This window comes from Castor canadensis, chromosome 8 (assembly GCF_047511655.1).
Source record: "Castor canadensis chromosome 8, mCasCan1.hap1v2, whole genome shotgun sequence".
Lineage (NCBI taxonomy): Eukaryota > Metazoa > Chordata > Mammalia > Rodentia > Castoridae > Castor > Castor canadensis.
Window position 1 is genome coordinate 175,600 of NC_133393.1, and position 13,161 is coordinate 188,760.

Here is a 13,161-nt window from a genome sequence, read left to right on the forward strand (position 1 = left end):
GTGGGAGGGGGCAGGGTGAATGAAGAAGATTAAAGTAAGGGAATATGGTTGATGGGCCTCATATACCTATATGAAATAGAACAAAGAAACCTCTTGCAATTGCTTTAAATGGGGCGGGGACGAAGTTGAGGGGGAGAGACAATGGGGTCATGTGATGTAGCTAATATACAATATAAGCCTAATCAGAATTGTCACTACAAATTCCCTCTGTACAACAAATATATCCTAATAAATTTTTTTTAAATGTAAGAAACAAAAATAAAAACGTAAATGATGTTCTCCAATTAAAAGACAAAGGCTAGCAGATGGGATTTAAAAACAAGATCCCAAGATCCAAGTCTTTGCTATTTATAAGAACTTCAGGTCACTGACAAAGACACACAGAGACTAAAAGTGAAGGTATAGAAAATGATATTCCAAGAAATGGGATCTGAAGGCAAGCAGGAGTAGCTATACTCATGTCTGACAAAACAGACTTCAAGACAGAATTAAATAATCTATCAAGAGAACACAACAATTGTAGACACATGTGCATTGAATTTTAGTGCCTCAATTTCATAAAAACAAAAAATTACTGAACATAAATGGACAGATAGGTCCAGTTACAGTAACAGTCCTTGTTTGTGGTGATGTGTGCCTGAAATCCCAGCTACCGTGGGAAATATAAAATAGGATGATAGTGGTCCAGGATAGCTGTGGGGAGAAATGAAACCCTATCTCCAAAGTAACCAGAGCAAAAAAAGAGTGTTGGTTTGGCTCAGCAGTAGACTGCCTGCTTTGCACACTCCGTCCTGAGTTCAAATTCTAGTACTACCAAAAAAAGTAGAAGCCTCCTTTTAATTTGAATCTGCCTCACTTTTTCCTATCAACTGATAGCTTTTTATTTTTCTTCAGCATCAATCTGCTTCTTTAAGCTTTAAGGTTTCTATTTTGGCAGTGCCGGGGATCAAACCCAGGGCCTTAAGTATGCTGACTAAGTGCTCTACCATTGAGCTTCCTTTAATCTAAAAATTCTTGTCTGCATTTTCATCCCTAATCCTTTGCTTTTTTGTTTGTTGTCTGTGTTATTATCAGTTTCTCTCTATAGGAGACAAGTACCAGAACTCAATCAGAAAGAGGCATGGCCAACATATTTAAATAAGTTGGTTTTCACTTATAATAATGGGGAAAGGCAAGGTTCTGAGAGACAGGCAGCTAATCCCAAATTTCTTATTTTTACTGGTTTTAATCACCAAAATTTACTTTCAGAAGTCTTACAGCTAGTTTATCCCATTTCTCAGCTAAGAGTGGGAATGACATCTCCCAGAATCCAGTTTCCTATTTTGTTCCATGTTAGAACTGTACAAAAGAGGAATTAGTATAAGATGTGGTGAGAGGGTTAAAGTGAAGCCACTGTGCCCAGAAGGTGGTTGCTGGGAGGCTGAGGGAGGAGAGGTGGCTGTGGCAAGTCCTGGCCGGGTCTTCTTTCTCTACACTTCTTTTGCCTTTCTTGCCACCTGCTGGTCTTTGCATAAACAGCAGGCCGGGGCTCCTGGTGACGCCTGCTGCAGGCATTGGGGGCCATTGGTCAGACTTGGTTTTCCTTAGATTTCTCTGACACTGCAATTTGTCTACCATATTGGCACTGAAGGTGGGCTGCCAATAGGGACACCTGTTTCTCTGATTTCTGTGTCCTTCCAGACCTACAGTTCTGCAGCTCTTCTCCCAACTGTGTTTGGACTAATTCCTGTATAAGTACTGTTTTTCCATACGGAGTGTCTTTGTTTTCCTACTGATGCACTTGAAGCTTTCAGTGTTCTGCCATTTTCATCACATCCCCCATGTCTTCTCCCCAAATTGCAAACTACCCCTCCAGCTAAAGTTATACCTAAAGTAAGATTAATAGGCTTAAGCTCTTAAGATTCTCTAACAAGCACCAGTGACATGTTTTGGCTGCTTGCCATTTGTTATGTGGAGTATGTTGCTGTGTATGTACTTACAAATCCTGGTGTGGTAGTGATACTGGTGAATGATCTTAGAAGACCCTGATCAAGAGTCTTGATCTCAGGTCCTTGGAGGCCAGAACTAAGAACTGGATGGAGACACATAGATTTCAAAGTAGAATTTTATTGAGCGAAAGCAGGAAAGTACACTCCCCAAGGAAGCGGGGTGCGGGTCTGAGTGAGGTGGCTTAAGAGCAACACGTGTAGCTCAAGAGTACCGGTACCATGGTTTGAATGGGTATTTTACACTACAAGGGGTGAGAAGGCAAGATTTGGGTGGTACTCAGGAGTGGCTTTTGGTGATTGTGTATGTAATTCAATGAGATGCAGTTATTCATAATTTGGGGCCCTTTTACACACACCCATGTCCAGATGAAAATGCAATTTCAAAAGGATGATTGGGGTGTTCTGGGTGGACCTAGATCACCCTGTTCCCCATGAGACGATCTGTGAGGTCACCTGTTTCCCATGACTTGATTTGGGTACTTTCCGTTACTAGCTTGCCTCAGTAGCAATGTATTTCTGCCTTTTCAACACAAAGCTGGGTGGCTATGTGACCACTTCTGTCCATTAAGTCCTGTGTGCCATGATTTCTTTGTCAAACACTTTTCATTGTGAGACACTCCAAAGCCCTTTTTTGCCTTCAGTTATAACTAGCAGTGCTCACAGTAGATATCCTATTGGCTTGGGTCTATGATGGACAGGAAGTTTTGAGAAATAAATATTAAGGCATAAATCCTAAATCAAGGCCAGCGCTGTAGCTCAGTGGCACAGCACTGGCTTAGCATGCACTATGCCCTTGGATCCACCCTCACACAGCAGCCCCTTCCAATCACAATCTCAAGGGCAGTTTATTACTGCGATGTTAACAATCTGTTCTGATTTAACTTCCACAAAAACTTTTCTTGCAAAACAAAGTGTGTGGTGGTGGTAGTGGGGGAGTTAGATGAACTACAAGTAAGGATCTGTAGACTTCAGGGGAACATTTGTAATGAAAATGAGTTCAATTGGCAAGAGTTCAAGGACTACAAACCTGTAACAAGTGGTTACATAAAAAAGAGGCATATTTGTCTAATTGTGTGGTTTAGTGGATAGGCGCAGATACAAGTTTGAATTCCTGAATTCTACAACATAGCCTCTAGTTAACCTAGTTGGAGGCTCAAATCCCCTTCCTATAAAATTGGCACAACATAGAACACAGAAGGAAATCAAATTATGAAAACTTGACAGGAAGATTTTTAAAATGGTAGCGGTCATAAGTTAAAAACTGGCTGACAATACATATCAAATTATAGAATCACTGTCAGTTCTCTTTTTTTTTTTTGCAGTGCTGGGTATCTAGCCCAGGGCCTTGCACATTTACTTCCAAGCCACATCCTCAGCCCTACTCATTTAATCCACTGAAGGCAAACACAATTTTCTTCCAGTATTTGGTTGAGACTAGTTATCCCAAAGGTAATGCAGAAACAGTAAGTGTCAGATGCTTTTAAACCAGTCTTTAATTTTCAATTCAGGTTTAAGGAGGAACATATACACAAACATCAATTCAAGGAAAATCAAGAATGTGGAGTATAAACATGTATGGCAGATGCTACTCCATGTACTTTTAAAAAAAACTTTAAAAGAATTTCAGTTTACATGGACAAGAAAAAAAGAATCATTCACTTCCATTTTAAGTATTTTCAAATCACATTTTCTGAAATTCCAGACCGCATTCTCTTAACTCATGGGCTGGGGTTACTTGCTGAACACAATCTGGTGATGCCTTTTCATGTCTTTTGCAATACTCTGGAATGCCTGGCAGACAGTAGCTATTCATCAGATGAATAAAATGACACTTAAAAGTGGGAATCCCAGAGATTGAGATTCTGCAGCCAAGGTGGAGAGGCACATTATCATTTTCGGTGGGCTGGGGGGGGGGGTGGGGGTGGGGGGGGTGGGGATGCACCTGGGGGGCTGCTTCTAGGCCTGGAGCTGTGTTACGGTATGGAAACAAGAGCACTGTCCCGGGATAGCAGGGCACTACAGAATGACTAATAGCACCCATTTCTCCGGTTTTCCTTTTCTCCTTACAATTCAGTGTCACATTGTCTTCAACACTATGGCTCCTACAGAGGCCTGGGCAACCAGTCACTGTTACATCATCCCTCTGAGGAATCCAAACCACATTTTAAAACAGCGTCTATAAGTAACTTCTTGAATTCAAGACCTTGTCATAGCTCTTTAAATTCTCACACATAAGGAATCTTCTGAGATGTATCACAAGTATTCCTATAATTAGCCTTATTTACAAGATACAAAATATTTGGATAAAAAGCAAATCCCATGTTGTACACTGTATAGGTAAAATTTATAAAGTAAAGTGATTCTTTAGCACCATATTTACAATCAAACAACAAATCAATTCTACTTCTGGTAATCATGATGGCACCTCTTATCTCCTAGTAAGCACAAATGCTGTTTTGTAGTAACAGTATCTCATTTAGTAATCACACAAAATTACCTTCAAGAGTAGGCTCAATTTTTTTAAAAGAATAAGAAAACATCTCAGGCTAAATAATTTGCTGCAAACACACACGATCTAAATTTAAAAAGCCAAGCATCTCCACAAATCTGTTCTTTTTGTGTTGGTTAAAACTTAAGAATGGAATATATTAAGTTCTAAACTGTCAGAAGAGAGAGAAGCAGACTCTTTGTAACACAAGGTGGAATTTTACTTTTCAAATCTTTGAGATATTTAAAATATCGTTAACATGAACTACATATTTCAGATTATTGAAAGCTTGATGTTACTCCTGTGAGTGCCACAATCCCACTCAAATTAATTGAAACAAATCCCTAATTAGTGGAACTGAGTTTTTAAAAAAACAAGGCCTTCTTGTTTTACTCCTCAGTATCCAGTAATGAAAATGAACTGGCTCAGGACTTTAAATCTAGACCTTTTTAAAAAGAGTTATGATGAAAAGCACTTACAATAAAGAAGTGCTCATGACTCTCATTTGTCTAAACATAATACAATACTGACTTAATCCTTCATTTGCAAAAAAAAAACCCAAACCAAACCAAACCAAAAAACCCCCACACATTCTTACATCAAATGGCATTAATGGAAGTGCAACTGTTTTCTGCAAAATAAGTTAACTTTAAGCAAAACAATCTCATGATGATAAATGCATTTCATTATTTATTTAGATGTTTAAGCTCTCACACTAAGTTTTTACAAGCTGGTGAACACTGACAATTTATTTCTCCCACAGAACTATAACCACACATTCCCAGACTGTATAAATATATGGTTGAACTAACATTAATACACATCACCATTTTATCAATTACATAATAAAACAAATTATCAAGTATCCAAATATTAAGTTACACAGCTCAAAAGGCATATAAAATATTAGATGTCTGCTCAATTCATTAGCAGAAACCCACTTCTTTTTTTGCAAGAGAGGTTGGGGAGGGAGGAAAAAGAAAAATCACAATTCAAACAAAAAATAAGTTGGTAAACAACTTCTGATAAGCATGAAAAAAATTATAAGAATTTCAGAAATGTTATGATTAAGAATTGTTAAGCTACAATAACAAAGCGTGTCTACCTTTAAAAAATATTTACTAAATTAAAGATACTCTACGTGTTCTGCACAAGACAGAAGCAACGCTACAAAAAATATTTAATAGCCCCTCCCACTCTTTCAGGCTCCCCCTAAAGATGCACCTCAGAGTGCAAACATTAAATTAACTGTAAGGCTTTTTGTCTGGAGACGTTATTAAAAACATGTGCTTCTGTAACAATGAAGATTTTCAAAATGAAGGTTTCCCCTACTGCACAAACAAGACAATATAGAAAGACATTAAATAATCACGAGACTTGGTAAAAATTAAAAAAAAAACAAACCTGATGTATACTGGTACAAACATGGGAGATGTAAACATAAACGAGCAGGCAAATAACCATATAGGCCCTACATGTTTGAAATGACTGAAGGAATAAATCACATAAGATCTAGAGTGTTGCTAGTTCCTGGAAATTTGGTTCTGTATGGTACTAAAAATATACAAGTATTGTGCTGGATATTTTGGCACCTAATCCTTCTAAATCTCTTACATATTGATAAAATTCTGACATGGGGATAGATTTAATGACAAGGCAATGATTTTAGGAAAGGTCAGTTGGGATAAATAAGCACATTTCAGATGCTCAATAGCAGGAATCTTTTGCTAATGGTCATAACCCAAACCACTCTTGTCAAGTGTGGCCTGGTAAAACTGCTTTTCAATACTCCTATGGAAGTTCGACTAGACTTATTCCCCAAGCCAATGTCCACTACTATGTACGACAAATTAGGTCCATCTCAAGTTCCATTTGCAAGGCGATGGCATCAGGCACCCCAGTTTTATTGAACGCAACAGTTGTTTCTATGACCATTGGAGTCTTTGAAGCGCAGCCGCATTTTAGGACGGTATTTCTCCAGATACAAAAGTTGCTTGCTGTTAAAAGCTCCACGCCGCTTTCTGGAAGACAAAACCAGTTACCACGACAGAAGTTAAAAGGAAGTTGCTTCTGGTGATAACAGTGATGACAACAAAAGCATATTCTGCAGCACCACACATTCACCTGGTAGTTTTGATTATTACTGTCAACCTTTGAGACTTGTACATTTAATTATATTTCAGTTATACTTCAAAAAATGCAAATTAACAGGTAATATATTGAATCAATAATTAAGGCAAAACCAAACTGCAAATACTACTACTGGATTAGAATCTTAATATTTTAATCTTAGAAATTAATCAAAGGAGATTAGTCTTTATTTTTTGGTTTTAACCAAAACCAATCTTCAAAATGGAACAATCAAGCCAGGCTGGTGGCTACTGAGGAGGCAGAGATTAGGAGGATCTCAGTTCAAAGCCAACCCAGACAAATAGTTCTTGAGACCCCATCTCGAAAAACCCTTCACCAAAAAAGGCTGGCAGAGTGGCTCGAAGTGTAGCACCTCCCTCCTCCATTGCAAAAATTTGTAACGTAGTTAAACTCATTGGCAATCATCAAGGAAACACAAGAGGTTGCAAAAAGAGAACCATTACTTACTGTCTAATGAACTGCACTGCATCTTCGTACTTCATTCCACCTTCAATTAATGCTAGGGCAACGAGCACTGGAGCTCTGGTGAGGCAAGAATTTTGATAAAACAGTTTTTCAAGATCTGGAAAACTCACTGCTCCAAAGAGCCCCAAATCCAAAAGTATAATTAACAGTCATTCTATTTAAGTGATACCTGCAGTTCAACACTGATCTTACATTAAAAAACAGAGAAATCTACAAAGTATCAGTGTTTTCACATCAACCAGATTTTTACCTAGAGCCGATTTAAATTCTCTTACCTCCCAAGGCCTGCAACACAATGCACAGCAATACAACAGCCAGGTTCTTCACGAAATTTAATCTTCACAAGACTTAACCAGTCATCAACAATCTGGTTGGATGGTGGTGCACCATCATCAAAAGGCCAATCCTACATAGAGAGTATTTAAATATCTTAGATCTTCAGTGAGTTTAATCACCTGTTTCACTAATCCCCACTGTCAATGGCTAAACACTCAATCATTATAAAGACTTTCATCATGTTAAAGTTTGCTTAGTTCTCACCTTTATTTGAAAAATAAGATGTTTACCAGCTTAAATTTGAGTCCTGTGATTTTAATAAACTCTTGTGGCATCGTATCATAAACAATACAAACTATTAAATGTGCATGTATGGAAATGCCACAATGAAACCCCTTTGTACAATAAATGCTAATAAAATGGGGGAAAGGGTAACACTTACGAGAACATGGATGCCTTCTTTTTCCACAAGAGTAGTATCATAAGTTGCCTCACAAACTCTTACTATTGTAGTAACTCCATACTTCTTAAGTTCCTGGACAAAATAGACATTAAAAAACTTAGTGAGGTCTACATAACTAAATCACTATTGTTCAACATTTGCCCTTTTTTCTGGGCAGAACTGAGGTTTGAGCTCAGGACTTTGTACTTGCAAAGCAGGTGCTCTACTGCTTAAGCCACACCTTCAGTTCATTTTGCTCTGGTTGTTTTGGAGATGGGTTCTCATGGCCTATATTTGCTCAGGCTGGTGTGAATCTCGATCTTCCTGAGCTCAGCCTCCCAAGCAGCTTGGATTACCAAAAGCATGAGCCACTGGCACCTGGCAACACTTGTCATTTTGGTAATTTCTGATCAGCGGGTATGCTGGTTAACAGCAAGTACAGGAAGAATGATAGTTTATGTATACACATTTATACATGTATGCTTAACATGGAAACAGATCCTGTCTTAATATCAGAACAGAATAAAGGGAAAAAAGAATGTTGAAATAACATGTACTTTAAAAAAAATTCTGTGGCCCCTCATATACTAAAGTTTATAGGCATGGTAACATTGGATAGATTGGGATGCAACACTAGCAAAAGGGGGGTAAAAATCAGTAAGTACAAGGAACTATAACTCAAGGAATCACTTATAACTAATCAAGTAACTGACCTGACTCAATTATACTAGTCACTTAAACTTTTACTCATTTGATGAACAGCATTTAACTATATCCCAAAACTCTCCAATGCAGAAAGTATAGTTTAGAAAAGCCACCTATCGTTTAAAACTATAGGTAGAATGCATGTTTACTAATTACAGCTCTCTTAACAACATAGCTTGTAATTAAAACAAAACAAAACAAAACAAAACAAGTATATATTGGGCACCTGGCTACTGAGGAGGTAGAGAAGAGGTTGGATGCCAGCCAGGGCAAAAAGGGTAGTGAAACTTTATCTCAACAAAAGAAGATGGGCATGGTGGAATACCAGCAAGGAGGCAGGCCAGTGATAGGTAGGAGGATCAGAAACTCAGTCTAAGGCCCACTAGAGGTAAAAGTGAGACCAGGGCCAGGCTGTGGTACAAGTGGCAAAGCGTCATGAAGGTGCTTCCCTATGATCTAGAGCCTAGTTACTGTCTTTGAACACCTGCAGATACTTATGGAATAAATTGATACTCAGCACCACATTCCTTCCAGTGCTTAGCAAAAAGAGATGGGTAGGAAGTGAGACATGCTGCCAACAAAAAGCAGGTTTACAAGGTGAAAATTGGATTCTGAGCATCAAAACGGGTCCAAGACATAAACTTTAGTTCATAGTACTCAGGTGAAGTGCATGGAAAAAAAAAAAAACCCACAAATGCAGTCTTCTCCTGTGAATTTCTTTCTTCCAAGGCAGGGATATATTGTTACTGTCCACATGTAATTTAAATTAAACAAACTCAAAGGCAGGACGAAGCAGGTCTTCAGCTATAAATCCAAACTCAAGTTCACATCCTTCTACAATGTGTGACAATTCACCTATGACCTAACCAACACAGTAATACTCATTTCTGGGAAATGAGCAGCAGGCACACCACGTCATGCCACCTAACATCTTCTGACACATTTACTTTGATAGCCCCACTATTATGTGAAAATTAGCTTGAGACATTTAAGAAAATCAAGTATTACCTCTATAAATTTGTTCAAGGTTGCATTGGTTGGGTTATGTGTAATAAGGAATCTCATGTTCTTGTACGTGACTTCCACAGGAGCAGGGCGGTTCATTCGAGCCATGTTAATTTAGTTAAAAACACTCAAGAGGGTTATGAAAGAATTTAAAAGTTGAATACAGAAATGATGCAGAAACTGAAGTCTACTTCAATATACTCCACTTGAAATTCTCAGTGCTTTGCATATGAAATTGGGAGCGATGGTAAATGAAATAACTCCTAAAGAGAAGCAGCAACTCTTCAATCCAGTAATACTGAGGCAATAGAAGGAAGGGCACTGAGCTTTACCCCATCCAGGTCACAACACTTGTAAAAGGCTTCGCAGATTTCAAAACACTTCTGTGTCCAGGTTAACCACTCTTATGGGGGCTTCTTGGTGGAGTAGTAATGAGTTTCTACAGTTCACTTGTCTGCATAGAGGTCGTGCTGTGCCTGGCAGTAATCTCCACTGCCCTTCAGAAACTCCATAAATGTGTGACCAAGAACACCACAGAACTGCTGTTTAGAAGAAAAAGAGAAAAAAGTTATTTTCCACTTAAATGGAATGTGCTATGCTTTTTTTACAGTATTCAAGTACACATCTTCTCCAAGTAAAGCCCAGGCTACCTTTCAAATTTTACTTGAATTAAAAAAATCCAACTGAGTGATTGGAGACTAAATCAATGAACATAAAACAAGCAGTCAGAAATCCATCAAATGAAAATTACTAATCTATTACAGAAAATCCTTGTAACATCTGGTGAGATTCCCTTATGGGTGTTTTACATTGTTATCAACTACATGTACAATGTCCTGTATCGATCTGTCCGACTTAGAAAACATCTATACACATTAATAGGAAGTTGACGAAGTTCCAAGTCTGAAGCCATTACCCTTGCATAATTAACTCCTATACTGAAAATGATTTAAGTTTCTTTTCAGATTTTTTTTCTTTTTCCTAGTTCATGATAGGGGCGAGAAGAGGTCAGTTGTATGCTCTTTCTAGTAAGATAACACTTCTCTATGTAATCGTTCAGTAATTTTTTGCTTTTGAATCTTAGTTTTTAAAGTTATGTTTAGGTTACAACCACATCTTCATTTTGTACTTTCCATTAGCTCTCAAGTTCCAAAACACACTCAAGAAGACTTTTAAAAAGCAAGATAGTTCCAATAGGCTTACAGCATTCTACCTAGAATAAAATTAATCAGCTCTCCATAAAAATGATGGTACTCCTTCAAACACTTAAAACTATCTTTAACCAATACATCCTTTTCTGAAGGGACCAGTTTTCAAAGTGCTTACATACACATCTCATTTTATTAGCAACCTATGCATTTATCACTCTTATTTAATAAGTGAGGAAAATGAGTCTGTAAATGATCTAAGTAACTTACGTAAGTTTAAAAGGAAGTAACTGTCACTTGTAACTATAAAAATAAAATACCCATAATTTTAATAATATCCTTTTGTATTTTAAAAACATTTCACTTATCAGACCTAAAACTGAAATCTAATTCAGACAAGAAAAAGGGTTAGGAAATCTCCCTTGACTTTTTTTCCTATTAAGTCTCAAAATCAATGTAGCTACTAGGGCCATAAATATAAATGAGTAATACTTTCCCCACATTCCTTTAAGCCCTAGGTCAGATTCATGACAATATCAAACATTAAATGAATATTCACAGGACACTGCAGAATATATACATAGAAGGCATTTAAGTTAATGTTCATCCACAACCAAGCAGTTTGTGTACTTAGAAGTGAAGAAGGGACAGAGGAAAAGCATGGGTAATAAGAGCACTAGTGACAGCCACTGGCCGGGAGACTGTATTCAAGGATAAATTACTAAACAAAATAAAATCTTGTAACAAAAAAAAGGATTCCACTAATATTCCATCCTTAAATTTAAGCACTTAAAAGACTTAAAATTAATACATCTGCTTCCATTTTCATCCCTTGAGAGTCCACACCGGTCAGTTTCTAAAAGTTTGCTACATTTCAAGAATTCATATGGTGAAGTCCCTGAGTTCAAACCTCAGTGCCGCCAACAAAAACAAAAAAGTCCAGTCTACATTGAGTCATTTAAAAGGTCCCATAAACAAAATTGTATTAAGTTTGTTGAAAGGAGTCCTCAGAAGTTACTTCACTTACTTGCCAGCTGGGTTACGAAAATTGGTGTCTAAGTCATCACTAAAGACATCACTTACTACAGTGAACAGAAACAACAGCTTCACTGTACCTCAAATCCTAAGTCCTTTGGACATACGATTGAGGCCACTCTGCCAATGATACAAAATTCACTGAACACATTCGCAGAATTTTTAAGCAGTCTCACCAGGAAAGCGGGTGGGCACTACTTACTTTTACCCGGTGGCTGGGAGACTCTCCACCAAAGCACCCTCGGTCTGCTCAAGACAGCCCGGACCTAATCCCTCCTCCCAGGAAAAATCTGGTTGGGAACCAGGAAGAGACCTTTTCCCTCCTCCGTTTCGGCTGCTCGCACTCGCAGTACACAGCAGGTGACAGGGAGCAGCGTCTGGGGTCGGACTGGCAGTGTGCAGACCACCTTGTCACTGAGGGCTGGCGAGTGTGTCCCGGGCACGCTTAGGTCTATCAGATGACGGTGCACCCAGCACCCGGCACGTGCGGGACCCTCCAGGCCCGGAGCCAACAGAACGCGCAGAGGGCGAGCGGCCCGGCGCTTCCGCCCACTGCGCCCCTGGACCGCCCGAGTTCGGCCACAACCCCGACCTCCGCCGCCGGCTGCACGCGGGGCGCGGCCACCAGCCGGGCTCCCGGGCCCCGGCCTTCGGCCTGCCCGGGGCGAGGACGGTGCCGGAGGCGGCGCAGAGCGCTCACCTGCAGGCCGCCCGCCGCCCCCCGCGGGCCGCAGTCACGGGTGCGCGCCGCGCCTTCCGCGGGCCGCGGGCGAGGCCATCTTGTCTCCGGCTGCGGCCCGTCTGGCCCGCGCTCCGCGGCCGTTACCGCTGCCCGTCCGCCCACCCCGGCCGGTCCCGCAGTGGCCGCGGCCCGCGCCTCTTCCCGAACAAAGGCCCCGACGCCGTGGGCCGGCACGGGGGCCGCAGGCGGGGGCGGCGGTCACAAAGGGACCTCTGCCGCCCGGCCCGGCCCGCCGCTGCGGCGACCGAACCACCCCTGCCCGCAGCTCCGCGCCGCAGGCCCGCCCCGCGCCCCAGCCCACTAGGGACCCCCGAAGCCGCGGCCTCGCGGCGGAAGGCGGCCGCCGGGCTCCGAACAAAGGCGGCGGTGGTGGGATGGGGGGGCGGCCGCCCTCTCCAGTCCGCGGCGGCGGGGCGACGACTACTCACAGGAATATGTCTACTCATTGAAGATTGTGGCCTAATCATACAGCCGGTCCCGAGGCGGCGGCGACACAGGCGGCGGCGGCTGCAGGGAAGAGGGCGGCGGTGCTCGTCGCGAGGCGGCGGCGGAGGCGATGCGGGCGGTGGCGGGGCACCAAGACTACCATGCAGTGAGCGGCTCCGCGGAGAGCGCGTCGCCGAGCCGGCCGCAGCCCCAGGAGCCAATGCGCGCGCCGCGGCGCCCTTGCGTCACAAACCCACCTTTTTATACCCGGCGCGACGAGCAAGCCCCGG

The 13,161-nt window shown here is 41.2% G+C and overlaps 2 protein-coding genes across 3 annotated transcripts; both read right to left on the reverse strand.

Moving 5' to 3' along the window:
- Positions 1-5,143: 5,143 nt before the first annotated feature.
- On the reverse strand, positions 5,144-9,662 carry Ptp4a1 (protein tyrosine phosphatase 4A1). Of its 2 annotated transcripts, none has more exons than XM_074081818.1 (5): positions 9,524-9,662; positions 7,811-7,903; positions 7,368-7,498; positions 7,075-7,149; positions 5,144-6,493 (listed from the first exon to the last, which is right to left on the reverse strand). In XM_074081818.1, exons 1-5 carry the CDS (start codon positions 9,626-9,628, stop codon positions 6,313-6,315), a joined length of 585 nt encoding a protein of 194 aa, XP_073937919.1. In that variant the 5' UTR covers positions 9,629-9,662; the 3' UTR covers positions 5,144-6,312. The 2 variants fall into 2 exon arrangements, with proteins under 2 accessions (XP_073937919.1, XP_020027523.1); XM_020171934.2 differs by having other exon boundaries at positions 5,144-6,497.
- Positions 9,663-9,927: 265 nt separating this feature from the next.
- LOC141425612 (uncharacterized) lies at positions 9,928-13,007 on the reverse strand. Its single transcript, XM_074081819.1, has 2 exons — positions 12,874-13,007; positions 9,928-10,062 (listed from the first exon to the last, which is right to left on the reverse strand). The coding sequence occupies exons 1-2, from the start codon at positions 12,910-12,912 to the stop codon at positions 9,967-9,969; spliced, it is 135 nt and encodes a 44-aa protein (XP_073937920.1). The 5' UTR covers positions 12,913-13,007; the 3' UTR covers positions 9,928-9,966.
- Between the last annotated feature and the right edge of the window lie 154 nt (positions 13,008-13,161).